The 17,114-nt window shown below is 44.5% G+C and overlaps 1 protein-coding gene across 1 annotated transcript in view; it reads left to right on the top strand.

Annotated features, from left to right (window-relative positions):
* Positions 1-232: 232 nt before the first annotated feature.
* Positions 233-17,114, top strand: part of MINDY4B (MINDY family member 4B) — a gene marked incomplete at both ends in the record, with an annotated part of 38,455 nt that continues 21,573 nt past the window's right edge. Inside the window, 7 exons of the mRNA XM_080654665.1 lie at positions 233-345; positions 589-616; positions 2,473-2,640; positions 11,921-12,040; positions 13,104-13,195; positions 15,574-15,739; positions 16,283-16,348. Of these exons, the coding sequence (XP_080510791.1) occupies positions 233-345; positions 589-616; positions 2,473-2,640; positions 11,921-12,040; positions 13,104-13,195; positions 15,574-15,739; positions 16,283-16,348 (753 nt within the window). The remainder of the gene's footprint in view (positions 346-588; positions 617-2,472; positions 2,641-11,920; positions 12,041-13,103; positions 13,196-15,573; positions 15,740-16,282; positions 16,349-17,114) is intronic.

Raw genomic sequence — 17,114 nt, 5'->3', positions numbered from 1 at the left:
GAACAAAAATACACAAAGTATTCCACCTCTAATGAAAGTTTAATCAGGATCTGATAACAGGGGCTCACAGAGAGCCAGGGGCAGCAGCTGTGGTGTGATCTCCTTGCTGGTCAAAGGTAGGGGTAGCAGTCCTCACCTGGCCACCTGTGACAGCCACCACATCTCTCCACTGCCAGACCTCTCATCCATCTTAACTACTTCCTTCTTCCATTTCTGTACATTATATAACTAAATGGCTGTGGCATTCCTGGACCAGGAACAAAGCTTCCAAGAGCTGGATTTGGAGGAGATAACTAGGAAAATTTCTTTTCTTGACAAATGGAGGGAAATCTTTAGTTATCACAGGTAAGATGCTCTCGTTTTCTCATTTTTCTATTTCTAGAAATAGAACCAGAGGTATTTTAGGTGTTTAAGTAATCAGCTTTTATGCTTGCTCCATGAAAAGCTTCCATTATCAATTTACATTTAAAACACTTCAGGCATAACTATTTGCAGAAAAAGGCTTTCCCAGTAAGCCTGGGTTGAGGTTTGCATGTGAGGGTAGAAAAGAGTGAGTAATTTTCTTGATGTTTTCTCTTTCATCTTTAGGTTGGGAACCAATAATACAACTTCTCAGGTAATTACTTTTCTCAAAGCCAATGTGTTTTCTTCTAGTTGCTTCTTCAAACAACCACGTTAACAGCAAAATCCACTTATTTTATGCACATAATGTCACTCAGGCACCAGCATTTAACATGTGAAAACATACAGCTAGAAAGCCTGCTGAATATCTTTTCTTGTGCTTTCTTTTTTCATACAAATCTCTTTCTACTTTTAAGAGCTATTTTTCATCATTAAAGCACCATATGGTTATTATTTTAGAAAAAAGTAATATTAGAATCTAGAGTTCCCACACTTGTGAAATGACACTGTATTCTGAGAACAAAGAGCTCAGTGTCCCTGAAGAAAAGCAGTTTTGAAAACACTTACCTTTATTCAACTTCTGAGAAATTGTTTTCCTTCACCATTTTCAAAGGAGAGAAAGATGACAGAATTCTGGTGTTAAGAAAGTATTTTAAAATCTGTTATACAATGTAAGATAAAAAATGTTTGTATTTCATGTCACCTGAAAAGGTTAGAAGATAATAGACTTTGTATTTAGATACTAATTCAATCATTGAATAAACACAGCACAAAATATTAAGGTGATTTTCAGTAGTATATGATATGATCAAACAATGGAATTATTAATACCTTAACCACAACACTAAAACATCTTGCCCCAACTAACCTGTGATCAAAAGCCTTATTTGTGCTACTCTCTTAACCGTAGTCTTAATGAGAATCAGGGAGATAGTGATGGTATTTTAGTCCTGGAAGTGTTAAATGGAGATAGCTGACATTTGGGGGAATAGAATGCTCAAATGATAAAACAATCTTTGAAAGAAAATAAATAAATAAATGCCAAGTTATGCCTTATTCAGGTGGTGGAAACCCCTGGCACAAAGGTAAAGATTTTCCATTTGATTTACAAAATGCATCTTATCCCATCAGTAGCCTGTGACTTGGATGCTATATTTCTGAGATAAGAAAGCATCTTCGCCTCTAGGAATCCAGAAAAACTAAGAAAGCAGTTTCTTTCATGCTTCAGCTACCAATAGGGCAGATTTGTTTCATAACATTAGTGTAGAAGTTAAGTAAATTGGAAGAAGAGTTAATGCTAACATATTTAAATGCCATAAAATCAGTCACAAAAAAATAAAAATAGATTTTTTACCTTAAAGATGGGGCATGAATTTTTTTTTAAAGAAGAAAATTAACCCTCGCTGGTTTGGCTCAGTGGATGGAGCATCAGCCTGTGGACTGAAGGGTCCCGGGTTCAATTCTGGCCAAGGGCATATGCCCGGGTTGCAGGCTTGATCTCCAGTAGGAGACGTGCAGGAGGCAGCCGATCAAGGATTCTCTTTTATCATTCTATCTCGCTCTCCCTCTCATTTCCTTCTGAAATCAATAAAAATGTATTTTTTAAAAAAGGAAGAAGAAAATTATACTCATTGGGGAATATGAATCTGAGAAAAATAAAAGGAGGTAACTTGACTTCATTTATTAGCCAGTTAACAACATAATAAAAAATACCTCGTATAGACTTGAAAGAGTTACCCATTATTTATAAGATGCTGTCCTCTCAAAACAAGACACACTGACATTTATATTCTTCTCTAAACATAATTTTGAGTCAAGGTCTTAATAGCATTAATTATGTTTCCATAGTTGCATTTAACCTCCTCGAGTCACATAAAACTTAGGAGAAGCCCCTTTGACTCAGACACTGGGGTTTTTCTGCCTCTTTTATTGCTGTGTATCACAATTCTCAGACATCTTGAAAAGGGAGACAACATTTTCTGATAAAAAGTATTTCAGAGAGAAAGGAAAGGGGAGAGCTCATCATCCCAGCACTGTTTGCTTTGTTTTTGGTGATGGCATGTTACACAGAATCATGAAGGCAGCCATGTGTCTGCTGATAAGAGTGAAGATGGATCAGGAACACCTCAGCCCAAAAGACAAGGACTCTTGCCATCAAGTGGCCCTTGTTCTACTCCCAAGCCCTCTATCATCTCTTCAAAATCGAACAGCTTTCCTATCTCCTTAGCAATGGCCATGGTGAGTACAGCTTGTCAATTAAACATGAAATGAAATGTAATCTTCCCCAAGCAACAGGGCTGGAGAATCTTATCTGCTGTCATGTGAGACCATTATGAAGATAAGACTACAGACGGTTGTTATTGGTAGAAGGAGGATATAATTAAAATGACTTATTTATAGTATTGTTCAAGGGCACTGCTGATGTTAGTCTTTTCCTCCCAAACACTGAGTCTCTCTTTATTCACTTCCTGGACCTGACAGTTAAATTTGAGGGAGTGAAGTCAGATGAGTCACCATATAAGGTAGGGTAGGGTAGGTTGGCTGGGGAGTTCTGCAAACACGCAAGACAATGTCGAGGGGTGAGACAGGATCCTGTCCGCATGTGGGCAGGAGGGAGGGAGGTGAGGACCTGTGCCAGACCCAGTCCTGGGCAAGAGCTGATTTCAGGAAAAAATGATGTTCTGGGACTGTCAACTAATATGCAGATTTGAAAAAGAACCTGATATTTGAGGATCCAAGTAGATCTGGAAGCTTCTGGTCCTAAGGACCATTTGCTTATTTCAAAACTTGTCCAGGGTGGGTGCGAAAAGCTATGGAGACCCAGCTAGGAGACAGGACCAACAGCAACTCACTGGACTAAACAGGCCAGGGCTGGAGGCAGGGCTTTGGCAAATGTCCCAAAGAACCAGCTGTCATGGTCAGAGTCACTTTGGAAACAGGAAGCTCAGCCAGGGACGGAGCCAGGAAAACAGTACCTGCTAGGGTGAGAGATCCCTCCAATTGCACAGCCCTCCAATGTAGCCCCCACATTCACCTCATCCCCTAACTTCACACTGTATTCTAGAGCCTTGGGCAGAGACCTCTCCCGGGACCCTAAAAGTAAGAGGAGGAAGCACCTCCTTCCTGACCACAGGCTGTCCTACACCTGGGCATGGGTGCAGAAACCTCTGGGCTGAGCCTGGCCATCTGAGCAACAGCAGCAACAGGTGCCCTGTGCTTACAGCTCCATGGTCTGGCACCGTCCTCAGCCCCTGCTGAGGGGGTTATTGAGGGGGCCTGGAAGCCCTTTGGGGGAATCACAATCTCCACCTGTTTTGTTTCTTTTTTAAGTCCTCACCCAAGCATATGTTTACTGATTTTAGAGAGAGGAAGAGAGAGAGAGAGAGAGAGAGAGAGAGAGAGAGAGAGAGAGAGAGAGAAACATCTATGTGAGAGAAACATGGATTGATTGCCTCCCCTACATGGCCCAAGCATCATCCCATAACCTTTTGGTGTATGAGATGATGCTCCCACCAACTGAGCCACCCAGCCAGGGCTGTACCTGCTTTCTGAGCACAGAGGTGGAGCTGGCCAGACCACAGTGTTTCCTACTCTGAATATGGCCTTTCCTTAAGCTCCCCAGATGAAACATCAGATTTAGGGACTCTAGCCCCTCCTTCACCTCCCTCACTCCATTGCTTTTTATCATGCATATTCTCACAGGCCCCACTGTCACATGTGCAGTACAAGTGTACTGGAGACCTATTTGCTCCTTCTCACCAAAGTCTTTCCACCTCAATCCACCTTCCCTCTTCTACTCAAATACCAGAGGTCACAGAAGATAGGTCAGCAGGGCTCTCATAAGATGCTACACTTTGCTTGCTGGCCTCCCAGCCCCTGGGGGGTGCCTTCACTTGTGTCTCAGGTATCTATCTAGTGAATCCTCCTCTTTGGGTAATGAAGATAGTTGATGCGTCATCCTGTGAGTGTAACCAGCCTCCGTGGTTACACGGCCACACTATGCTGGAGGAACAAAAGTTAGAGCAACTAACTGTATTTTACTGGCCAAGATAATGCTTTTAATTAACACCCTTTAATAAAAATGTAATATTAAAATAAATGCCTATGGAGAATATCACTTTAAAATTCATATATATATATATATATATATATATATATATATATGGAAGTAGGCTACTTTTTGTGTGAAAGAGAGAGAAACTATGATTATCTACTGGTATTTGCCTGTGTATGCTGCGAATGCATAGCATGGAGCCGTGGGAGCATGGAGACCAGAGGCGCGGGTGTGAGGGAGTCTTTCTCAGCGGCCTTCTTGTACTCTGGATTTTGAACCATGTGAATATACAATCTATTTTTAAAAACACACATACAAACTTTAAAAATAGAAAAATGCATTCACAGATGCTTTCAGAGCCTTCCAGTCTCCCTCTGTTCTGTGGAAGCAGGAGAGTCTGGGTCTGAATTCTCTCCTTTCTCCACGAACACAAACACAATGCAATTGGACACCTCCCCACTGACTTTTCCATCGCAATTCTCTCCATTTGGAAAAGGCTGGGATACAAAAAATTTGGACCACTATAGCCTGAAATGGATTGATGGAGTATTAAGGAAGTCCCAGAAGTAGAGATGATTGATTTTTCTTAAAAAAAAAAAAAAAGATGGGGCTTATTCCCATTATGTGGGCCAGATGATAGGGTGTCCTTTATACAGTGGTCCCATTAATTAAACACTCCCTGGGACTTGAAGATGACACTTTGGGGTTCTGAATACATGTGTCCCGGGAGGTCGTTTAGAAGCTTGGCCAATTCTACACGTTTTGGCAGTGCACCAGCCTGGCAAATTATCAGAGCTGTTGAATCCTAACACCCACTGCATTATGCATTTTTGTCGCCATTCTGCTGTCTTCTTCTCCCGCTGTTTGAAATGGCATGTGTGGGATTTCTTGCCATTGGCACACACTCTTTTTTGGGAATCTGCTCAGGAAGCAGGGTTAGGTGAAGGGCTCTATGTACCCTTGCTTTCACCAGGTCTCCTATTTCTCACCTTTTGTGGCCCGATTTCCAATATTATAGCCTTCTTCCTCCCCCATCTAACATCTCAGGTGGATGTGCTGCAGTCGACTCTGGTCAGGACTGCTGGCCCAGGTGAACTCATGGAGCTCGTGCACCTGCCTCTGGGCTCTTCCACCAGCCTCACGCCACTGCCTTCCTTCCCTCCAGTGGCAATTTTCCATCCTCCTCCACAACCAGACCCTCCGGGACCCAACCTAGAACACACTCCTGTAGCCTCTTTTATTGGCAGCCAATAAGCAAACCTTGGTGTATTTGCAACTCTACCCAGCAGGATCACACTACACTGGCTGGATCGCATGTCATGCTGGGAAAGCAAGTATTCTGGGGAGACTGTAATAGATGAAGCTATAATAGAGAATAGAGGGCATCAGGCAAAGAGATGGCTTTTGGGGAGCAGGAAGCACAGCCTGGTGGCCCCAGCATAAGGTCTGGCCGATAGATGGGCCCCACGAGATGTTTACTTAATTCATTAATTCACTGCTCTGGATGATCCCCTGGAGAGGCATTTCAGCATGGGATGGTGGGTATCATTCGTGTGCCACTTCAGATGCACCCTCTAACCTGAGACTGACCGTAGTGCTCCCTCCTCCTCTGGCTTTCTGTCCAGTTTATCCAATGGGAACCCGGAAGGGAGACTGGAGGAAGGGAAGGGAATGAAGTCAGGTTGTGCAAAGCTGGCTGGATCCCCTCCTCCGATGCAGTCCCCTCCCTAGGACTCTCCTTCTTGGTTCAGGTAACCACTCCTCCCCGCTGCATTAGTCATTGTGGTTTCCCCATAAGTAGCCCACATCTTTGTAAATAGTTCCTCTATTAAACTTTCCTCAAGTTAATCACCCTGACTTGAGAGAATCACTTTTTCCTGCTGGGACCCTGACTGGTATATGTTGAAAGGCTTGCATTTGGGTCCTGGCACTGCCATTTACTAATTATGTAACCTTGGGCATCCCAATTAATTGCTCTGGGCCTCAAGATCTTTACATGTAAAATGAAAGGTTGAATTAGATTTTTTAAAAATTATTCAACAAATGCTTATTGTGAGCTACTCTGTACAAGGCACTACTCCAGATGTAGACAAATCCATGGCGAACACAACCCACCAAGAGCCTAGTCTGATGGGCTAAGATGCACTAACTCTGACAATCTCTGCTCCATGATGGGCCAGTAATTTTTAAGAAAACTTTAGGGAAGGAGTTTCAAAGAGAATTATTCTACTTCATGTTGGGTGGGGGTGGGGGTAGAAGAGGACTGGACTGGACCAGGTTGTCCCAAGGAAACTCTCAGCCCAGTGACAAGGAACAAACAGTTGGGATAAGGAAATTAAACCTGGTGAGTGTGTGTATGTGTGTGTGTGTGTGTTAATGATCATCATTATTATCATCATCACAACAAACAGGAAAGAGGTATCCATTAAAATCCTAGAAACCAAAGTGAAAAGAGAAAAACTATAAACTATACTCGTCTGTATTAAATAGTAATGATCATTACAGTCATTTATTAAGACCACTTACTATTGTTTCCAGTGACCAGGCAGCAGAGCAACATATGTATGTCACTGAATATGTATCAGGTTAATCTTGTTGTAAATCATATTTGATGTAAAATAAACAGTAAGATGAAGCACCTTTGCTGTCACTCTAATCCAGGGGTGGGCAAACTTTTTGACTCGAGGGCCACAATGGGTTCTTAAACTGGACCGGAGGGCCGGAACAAAAGCATGGATGGAGTGTTTGTGTGAACTAATATAAATTCATAGTAAACATCATTACATAAAAGGGTACAGTCTTTTTTTTTTATTTCAATAGTTTTATTCATTTCAAAGATTTTAACAAGAAGAATGTAAACACTGATTATTATAATTTGAAACTTCAAAAAATGGAGGAATCATAGCACAATAACATACCTTATATTGAAGATGGCAAAGGCAAAATAAAATTGCCTAACAAAGGAAAGGTACAAAAGCCTTTCAAATTAAACTTAAATATAATAAAATAATTTAAAACTAAAACAAATAGAAAAGAACAAAATGTGTAAACAGTAAATTAAACATTTTCTTTAGTGCAACTTCCAAATTATGCCCGGGACGTAGATGTAGATGGCAATGTAGACTGGGTTGAAAGGTTTTTGGTCTTTAAAACATCAACTTCAGTGGGAACAGTGTTGTTGATCTCCTTTTTTAGCTAATGCATCAAAGTCTGGAGTTAGTTTTGTTGTGGCTATTCTCAGGATAGATCTGAGGTGTTCATCAGTTAAGCTGGATCTGTGAGGGGCTTTGTTGATGTTCATGACGCTAAATGTCTGCTCACAAACATAGGTTGACCCAAATAGCACCAGTATCTTCTGTGCCATCCTCCGGATGTTTGGAAAAGTGGCTTCATTAAGTGAAGCATAAAAGTTTCTTAGTTCAAGAGAGCTGAATTTCTCCTTTAGGACAAAGTCAGACTGAAGATCGATGAGTTCCAGTTGCACCTCTTCTGGTGCTGTTTCAGGGTTTTGTGACAAAGGACAGGCCACCAGTTGAAGTGACTAAAAGCTGAAAGTCTTTGTTGTTTTATTAACAAGTCATTGTGATGTACAGAATGTGGGAACAGGAAAAAATTGTGTTTGAGTAGAGCTCTTAATCTTACCTCAGAAAGGCTCTGATACTGTGCTCTCCAGGGGCGTGTCTCCCTACATCACCACGATAACGTGTCTACGCATTCCCAGGGTGATGTTGGGAGATGCGTCCGCGGGCATTACAAGGAGCCTCTGGAAGATTGAGAGGTTGTTCCTTCTACTGAATGGGTGGATATAAATCCGCCCACTCAGAAGAAGGAGCTGCGGCTGTGTTTCCCGACGTTGCCATGTTAACACTGCTGCTGGTGAAGGAGCAGAGGGGAGAGCAAGAGAACCCTCCGCTCTTTCGGCTCCGCGGGCCGGATAGAACAGCCGAACTGGCCGGATCCGGCCCGCGGGCCGTAGTTTGCCCACGGCTGATATAGATGGTGAAACTCTGTAACAGAAACAGGAGATGGGATGGTTTGACTTGCAGAATTTTTCTAATTGAATTTGTATTCTAAGCCTTTTTAGTCTCGACATTCTTAGTCTGTGCATTCACACACAGCTTCTCCCTCATTCCTGCCAGTCTCGGTCTTTTTCCCTGTGTTAGGACTTGCTTCCTACTGCACAGACAGGCTGTTTCACAAAGGTAGTAACACCCTCCATTTACTCAGCACTCATGGTCCTTTTCTCTTTCAAGGATAACCATGTTAATCAAGCAGGGGTTCTCCCCATTTTGGGATAAGCAAATAAATCTTACAGCGCTGGGCAACCTGTCGAGTTCACGTGGTCAGTAGGAGCATAACTGGGACTTCTCTGCACTGGTCAGCCTTTCCTCTGTGCTATGTAGCCTTGATGGCAGGGAACCACTTTCTGTTACTTTCAGTCCTCTGCTCGGGATGTCCTGGGCTGGTGGCCCTCTTTGGCCATGGTACACACTAAGTCTGTGTCTTCTAAGAGCAGCCTCTGTGCCTGTCTGCTCCCTCTCCTTGATTGGCAGTCACAGATGGTACATACAGGATTAAAGTTGGGGAGGCAATCATTGGTGTTAGAATGGGCACACATTCCCACTCTGCTTCTATGAGCTGGGTGACCTTTGGCAAATACTTCTCTATAAAGGGGGGGGGGGAGGGTAATAATATACCTACCTCAAAGAATTAAATTAACATAGTGATTGTAAAGCACTAGCCCAGTGCCTGGTGCATAAAAATACTCAATACATGCTAGATATCATTCACCAGCCTAGTTGAAATGCCACCTCCAAAGCCTTCCCAAGGGCTTCAGTCAGAGGTTCTCTCTCCTTTGTTCGCTCATGGTACTTTGCACTTGATTTGTGGAGTTTCACACCTCTGTCTTGTACATAGTTGTGGGATGTTAGACTTTTCACATATCTATAGCCCACACAGAATTAACTCATGCTAAACAATGAATACACCTCTGATTATGAATGGATCCCCTTTTTTCGGGCTCGTTTCCATTTTGATGGTTTCAAATCTCAATGTACTATCAAGAGTACATTGGAAAACCTTAAAGATTCTGGGGCAAGAGAACAGAGAATGCTTGTTTAATATCATCAAAATCACTATTGAATTCAGGACAGAAACACAGTCCTGTATATTCCTTTTTGAGAGAGAGAGAAAGAGAGAGAGAGAGAGAGATTTCCTCCTTTAGGTTTACTTCTTTTTATTTATTTATTTTTTAACTAGAAGCCCGGTGCACGATATTTGTGCATTGGGGGGGGGGCTGTCCTCAGTTTGGCCTGCGCCCTCTTGCAGTCCGGGATTCCTGGGAAGATGTCCGACTGACGGCTTAGTGGGCCTAAGCCGTCAGTCGGACATCCTTAGCATTGCCACGGAGGTGGGAGAGGCTCCCATCACTGCCGCTGTGCTTGCCAGCCGTGAGCCCAGCTTCTGACTGAGCGGCGGTCCCCCTGTGGGAGCACACTGACCACCAGGGCGCAGCTCCTGTGTTGAGTGTCTGCCCCCTGGTGGTCAGCACACATCATAGTGACCAGTCATTCCACCATTCGGTCATTTGCATATTAGCCTTTTATTATGTAGGATACACTGTAGATGAGGCCCCTTAGAACCATTAGAAATGCAAAAAATTCACTGTTAACTCATTCTCAAATTGCCCCCACTTAAAATCAAATTGCCCCCCCCCACCCCCCCGTGGGACGTGTGCTGCACCTTGGGAACCACTGGGCTTGACACTTTTCCTCTCTGAACTTCATTTCTGAATACATACGCATATACCATGGGAATTGTAATCTCTTCTCCGCCTACCTCACTGGGTTGTCCTGAGGAGGTTCTGAGCTAATAAACCTAGAAATGTTTCATCAAATAAGTGATGTCTAAATGGGAAGGGATTGTTATTTTTAAGCTCACAGGTACCCTCGCAGGTAGCAGGTGCTGATTAGGGGAGGAGGGCATGATTGTTCCCTGGGACTGTAGCTATGGAAGCTTTGCAGAGGGTTCCGCAGGCCTCAGAGGGGCGGGCTCTGGCCAGCAGCCCTGTAGCTGTGGTCATCCCTGAAGGCACTGGTTGGGGGCAGGGAGTTAGGGGGGTGCTAGGGGGGGTGGCAAGGCCAAAGGGGGAGTAACTGTCAAACCTTTCCCCTTGGCGCCATTCTTTAAATTGTACGTGGCTGTTTCACAGCTGTACCTGCTCAGGGCGGGGCTCCGATCTCCTGAAGCGGGGTGGGGGCTGGGCCAGGGTGGAGCCAGGCGGGTAGGAGGATGGGTTTAGCGGCACCCCCAGCGAGGTTCAGCATGCTTCCACTGCAGAGACGGCCCTGCTGCTGTCAGGGGTGGGGGGGAAGGGTCTGACCCTGAGGGGCCGCTGAGGCCTGCCTCCACCTGGGTCTGGAGTTGTAGGGAGGAGAGGCATGCCCAGCCCTAGTGAAGGGGGCCCAGCAGCAGCGGGCCATGGGCCCTGGGTACCTCGGGGGCGCTGACGGGTGGTTGCCGGTGTGCTATTGGTTTGGGCGCCCCTGGCAGGGGTGGCAGGGGAAGAGATCGGGAGTCGGAGGTGCAGGCTGCAGCTATCCCCGAGGCTGGGTCTTCTCCCCATCCTGTCAGCCTCCCTGTCCCCCCTGGGGTGTGGGGGCTGGGGTAGGGTTTCCAAGCAGGGGGATTGGAAGAGCTCCCCATGGCTGCTTCCTCTTCCTTCTTTGCAGTCCAAGCTCCTGTCAAGCACTCTCCTCAGACCCCGGGAACTTGGCTCCTGCCGTCCGCCCCCTGCTGTACACACAGCCTCCTGCTGGTCTGTCAATATGCAAATTGGTCATTACAGGGACACCATAACAGACAATTAGCATATTACTTCTTTATATGTATAGATTGATTTCAGAGACAGGAAGGGAGAGGGAGAGAGAGATAGAAACATGAATGATGAGAGAGAATCATTGATCGGCTGCCTCCTGCACACCCCCTACTGGGGATGGAGCCCAGAAACCAGCATGTGACCTGACCTGGAATTGAAGTGTGACCTACTGGTTCATAGGTTGATGCTCAACCACTGAGCAATACCGGCTGGGCTATTCCTTTTTTTCTGGAGCAAGTCATGAATATAGGGACAGCAGCACAAGGACAGAGCCACAGCCTGGAGTGTACTATGTGGGGTAAAAGTAGAGATGGCTAGCAATGAAAGGGGATACAAGGACTACATCAAATAGGGATTATATAGGTTTAGGGTTGGCACACTGAGCTTTCAGGATAAAATGTCCTCAGTGAACCTGAAATGAATCTTTTGCAAAGGACTGTACAATTAAAATAGGGAAGTGTAGCTCTAAATGTAGGAAGGGGACAGGCCACCTCCATGGTTTCACTGCCTTAGTTAAGATTGATGAGGAACGTGTCTAAGAAGAATTATCTTCATTTGAACTCACCGTTTGTATTCCCTCCTCTCAGAAGCTGCGGCAGAGCCTCTTTGGAAATACGGTCTATGTCTTCAGCTATGATTGGAAAAAGGCCTGTTTCAGGTTCCATGATCCTTTTTCTGACCTGGCTTTTGCTTTGGAAGTGGGAAAGGTAATAGCAGGTGACAATTTTTAAAACCCCAATTCCATATTCCTTATCTATGTTTCCTTTTATTCTCATCCATGTAACACATGTTTTCATCATAATAACTTGTAGAAACATATCAATAATTTAAAAATTGAGCTTAAATGATAACAGACTGTTTAAAATTTTAACTTACTTTCCTTTAAAAAATCTTGCCTCTGCAGACTAGAAAATATATACAGAGGCAAAGAAGCATTGAACAGACTGTCAAACTACAGCGGAAAGGCAGAGGAGGTTTTTGCGGGGGGCGGTAAGGGGCGGCTGTAAGAGATCAACTGAAGAACTTGTATGCATGCATATAAGCATAACCAATGGATAAAAGACACTGGGGGGGGGGGCGCAGGTAAAGGCATGTACTGGGGGGAAAGGGAGGCCGGGGGGAGGTCAATGGGAAAAAAAAAAGAAACATATGTACTACTATTTGTAATACTTCAAACAATTAAAAAAATAAATTAATTAAATAAAATAAAATTATAACTTACTGTCTGAGTTGTAACAAAGGCTTGGACTTCTTTTTCTCCTTTCCCCCTCCTTGTAACTTCCAATTTTCCTGGATCTTTACCCAAGTCCTAAGCATCCCTGAGGATTTAGAGGCAGGAGATCTAGCAACTTCTCTCTGGCTTATTCAAAACCTCAATAATTCATGTCATTGATCAGCAATCACACAGAAGTTCAAGAGCTAGACATCTATTTCCTTATCTCCTACAAATGTGCAAGTTGATATGAAGCAGGGGCACCAGGGAGTCAGGGTGGAAGAGAGCATATATCCCCAGGTGCCAGTGCTCCATAAGGAAGTTGATCACTGCAGATTCCAGCTTGGCAGCAGCCCATGGAGAAGGGTGGGTCAGTGTAGTACAATGTCCCTTGCTCAGTCTAGGGGATGCTGTACACCAGGAGGGACGGGCTGCACAGAAGAACAGAGCATTATATCCATTTGCATGAGTTCTCCCTTGGAACGTAAGCCCTGAGAGGTTCCATTACAATTGTGAAGCTCTGCACCCAGCCTTACCATTCATCTTCCCCTTTGCAGGGAGGTGCCCAAAGCGTTCAGATGGCCGTACAAGGATTGATCATCAAGTACTTGCTGTTTACAAGGGAGAAGAAAGACTGTAACTTCCACAGGTAAGAGGAAGTACTTGGAAGAATTACTCGTTTCATGAGAACCTGTAGATGCTAAATAATCACAGCAGAAATCCCTGGGTCCCCTCAGGAAGGAGGGGCTGGTTCTTCCCTCGGAACTGGATTCTGTGATGGGGACAGCTCTCCCGGAGTTACTCTCAAAGCACAGCTGCAGAATAATGCTGACAGTTTTATGCTCTGCTGCAGATCACTCTGTCAGGTAAAATAAAGCACCAGGTCTTGGGTGGGCTTCCTTGATAATATTTAACAGGAAGTTTCAACCTAGCAATTTCAGGGAGGAACAAAATGGCAATGAAAACCCCTGATAAGTGAAGGACTAATATTCCTCTCTAATCAGGCTACCAAAGTACAGTGTTTGGTAGTTGCCATTAGTTCAAATTACTTTAGTCTTAGAAGTTAACAAACCCTATTGTTTGCAAAACTTCATGCTTGCTATTAGAGAAAGTATAAATAAGTAAAAGGCATCTATTTGCCTTCAAGCAAGGTAAGTACTTAGATGAGTGGATAAAAAAGCTGTGGTACATTTACACCAGGGAATACTATGCAGCAGTAAAAAAGGAGAATCTCTTATTCTTTGATACAGTATGGAGGGAACTTTGAGAGTATTATGCTAAGTGAAAAGAGCCAAAGAAAGACAAGTATCACATGATCTCACTCATACGTAGAATCTAATGAACAAAATAAACTGATGAACAATATTGAACCAGAGACAATATTGGGACAGAGTGGGTGGGTAGGAAGAGATTAACCAAAGAACTTGTATGCATATATGCATAACCCATGGACACATACAATAGTGTGGTGAAGGCCAGAGGCAGGGGGTGGGGAGGGCGGGCGGGCTAGAAGCAGTGAGTGGGAAGGAAGGGGACATATGTAATACTTTCAACAATAACGATCTATTTTTTTAAAAAAGAATAGGGTTCTTGTGAAGTCTAGCCTCAACCTAATCCCTGGTGCTCATTGCCCACCCACAGCTGAGGGAGCAGGGCTTTGGTACCTCCACTCCATCAGGCATCGGCCTTGGCCATCCTGCAGGAGAGGCATAACTCCTCATCACCTGTTGGCCAGGTGCCTCCAGTACTTCAGAGAAAGCTGAAAAGTAGGAGCCAGCAGCAGCAGTACTGGAAACAGCTGGGTGACATGTCCACCATCTAAGTAAAAGGGATCCCAGGGAATCTAGATGGAGTGCACACAATTTGCTACATGAATGTAAAGCATTTAACACTCTGGCATGTGGCAAATATGAAATACATGGTGATGAGAAACTGCTGTGATAGATCAGCTCCACGAAGCCTCCCGCACCTTTCCAGCCATGCGTTCTCTCTCCTGTACTCTCACAGCACTCTCTTTTGTTCTCATCCGCCTCCTACTAGGATGTTGGAGTATGAGGCGCCTTGCGACTCATTTCTGTATTGCCATAGAACTAGATGGATTCTATAAGTTATTGCTGAGTTAATTAATGAAACCCTATGTGTTTCTTCATTGGGACAACAGTTGTCAATGTAAAATACTGAGAAAACAGGCATAATTAAGTATATGACTAAAGATGGGTTCCTATTTCCTGGGAGGTTGGGCAGCCTGAGATTATTACTCAATGGAGTGTAATGGTTAGGACTAGGGAATCAGGAGCCAGACTGCCCACATTCAAATCACTGCTCTACCACTTCAAAGATGAATGACCAGGGGCAAATTACTCAACCTCTCTGTCTTAACTTCACCTCTTAAATGGGAGTAGTAATAGTATCTACCTCGCAGGTTGTTGTGAGGACTAAAGGAGGTGATATGTGTGAAGTGCTCAGAACAACACTGGGCACAGTGAGTGCCAGGTGAGTGTCAGCTTCCGGTTAATACGGGCAACCTGAAGTAGACTTCCAGTGATGCACAGGCTGTGGTCAGGCAGACAGGACATACATGGCGTGCACATTAAAGGCAGACAAGTGCATGAGCAAATGTGGGAAATATGTTCAGGGACTGGTCCATCTGAGGCAGAGGGTTTGCAAAATGGAAATCTGGGAGATAAAACTGGGAGAATGGTTTGGGGCTGTGCTAGGAAAGGGCCCGTGTTATTGGGTTAAAGAGCATAGTTCAGTCCCTGCTAGAGTTCTGGAGAGAGGACAGTGGTGGGACTCGATGGCGGCAGTAGTAACACCCGCCCCCCCCCCACCCCGCCGCATATTACCAAGAGCAATATGCTGTTGCAAGGATGCCAGTTCCAGTGACAGCAGAGAGGACAAGCCCTCGTGACATCCTCGCAGTGTAGGTTGTGAAGGAACCAACCTTGTATTCAGAGTTCATAAGAGTGGAGGCCCCAGCACACTGCCAGATGACAGTCCATTCTGACCCCACCTCCTGCCTTGCAGTCTATGTGCAATAAGCAAGCAAGAGCAGAAGCAGGCCCTGGCTGCGGCACTCGCTGGTATCCTGTGGGTGGCAGGAGAAGCTCAGAAGGCCACCGTCTGTCTTGTCACTGAGAACACTCAAGTCACCTCGACTCCTGACTATGCTGGGGACAATTTCACTGAGAGGGTGAGTGCAGTCTGCCTGTTCTGGCAGAGAAGGGTGGACAAAGTCTGGTACTGTACTGGTTCACCATGGAAGTGGAGGTGGGGCCCCATCGATGGGTCTGTGAGTGTCTGCTGTGGCCAGAGGCACCATTCAAAGAGGTGAGGGGCAAGGGTTGTAGGTGATCCAAGCAGCCAAAATAGAGAATTCTGCTACGGATTTCTCCTGCCACCACGATCAAGAATATCCCATACCTGAAATCATCATAAAGTTCATGTCCATGCCCACTGTCTTAAACAAAGCTAAACTCTACGGGGGAGTCTGTTTATGGTTTTACTGCTCAAGATATCATATTGATTTAAAACTGAGGGATGTAAACATGAGGCCAGTAGCCACCCAATTTTACCATGTTTTATATGGCCTTATGTAAGAGAATATGTCAGTTTTTAGCAATATGATTTTACAATGAAGCAAAAATCTCCCTTGAGGTAATAACAGTGAATTGACATCTTATAGGTGTAGCTTTCATCTTTCTTCTCATTTTAATCTTCTCTTCCTGATTTATAGCTCCAGCTATTTGAAGTTTTGGAGAAAGAGGCCACTGAGAAATTCATCTATGATCATTTACAATGTGTAAGTGTTTAAGTACTGAGATAATTACTTTATGTTGAACTGATCTTACAGGAACCGCCTCTCTTTTACAAAGTGTCTTTTTAATGATACTTGTTAAGAAAACCAGGTCGTCTTGAGGGCTCAGGAAGGGCAGAACAAGAGAAAGGAAGCCGCCTCTCCCTCCCCACAACCTAGAAAGAGGCAGATCACACACTGGCCACTCCTTGGCTAATCAAGCCCAGAAAATAACGCGATAGAGGGCATATGCCAAGATTTCTTTTGTGGGGAGAAAATGTTAAAGCAGTCTTGCCTCCTCTAGTGAATAAAAGACAAAAGTGGTAGACAACGAAGGTTCTAGTCCGAATTGCCAAAATGACAATTCACATCTATGCCAAAGAAATTACTTTTGGCCTGAAAAAGGTGGCCCTGTTTCACCTCTTCTATCAGCACTTCCCACACAGTGTTCTCCACAATGGTTCTCACTCAGCCCCTGGAAAGTAATGGAAGGTTTTATTTTAAAAGATTCCTCTGCAGAGAAACAAAGGAAAGCTGATTTTCTGAGGAACTGAGATTATGGTGTGAAAACAGAGAACCTGAGCAGGGTGACGGTGAAGCCACACAACTTTGGGCTGTGTAGAAGGGGACTGTGATCCATGGAACTCACTGCTCTGCTCCCTTTCAAAGACCATAGAGGCAGAAACCTGGGGGTTGAGTTCCCAGCCACACTAACTGTATAAGACCTTGTTTAGACTGGTTCCCCTAGGCCCATCTCACCCACCATCTCATA

This window comes from Plecotus auritus (genome assembly GCF_963455305.1).
Source record: "Plecotus auritus genome assembly, chromosome: 2".
Classification (NCBI taxonomy): domain Eukaryota; kingdom Metazoa; phylum Chordata; class Mammalia; order Chiroptera; family Vespertilionidae; genus Plecotus; species Plecotus auritus.
The sequence above is the reverse complement of the archived record's forward strand: the minus strand, read 5'-3'. Positions and strand labels throughout refer to the sequence as shown.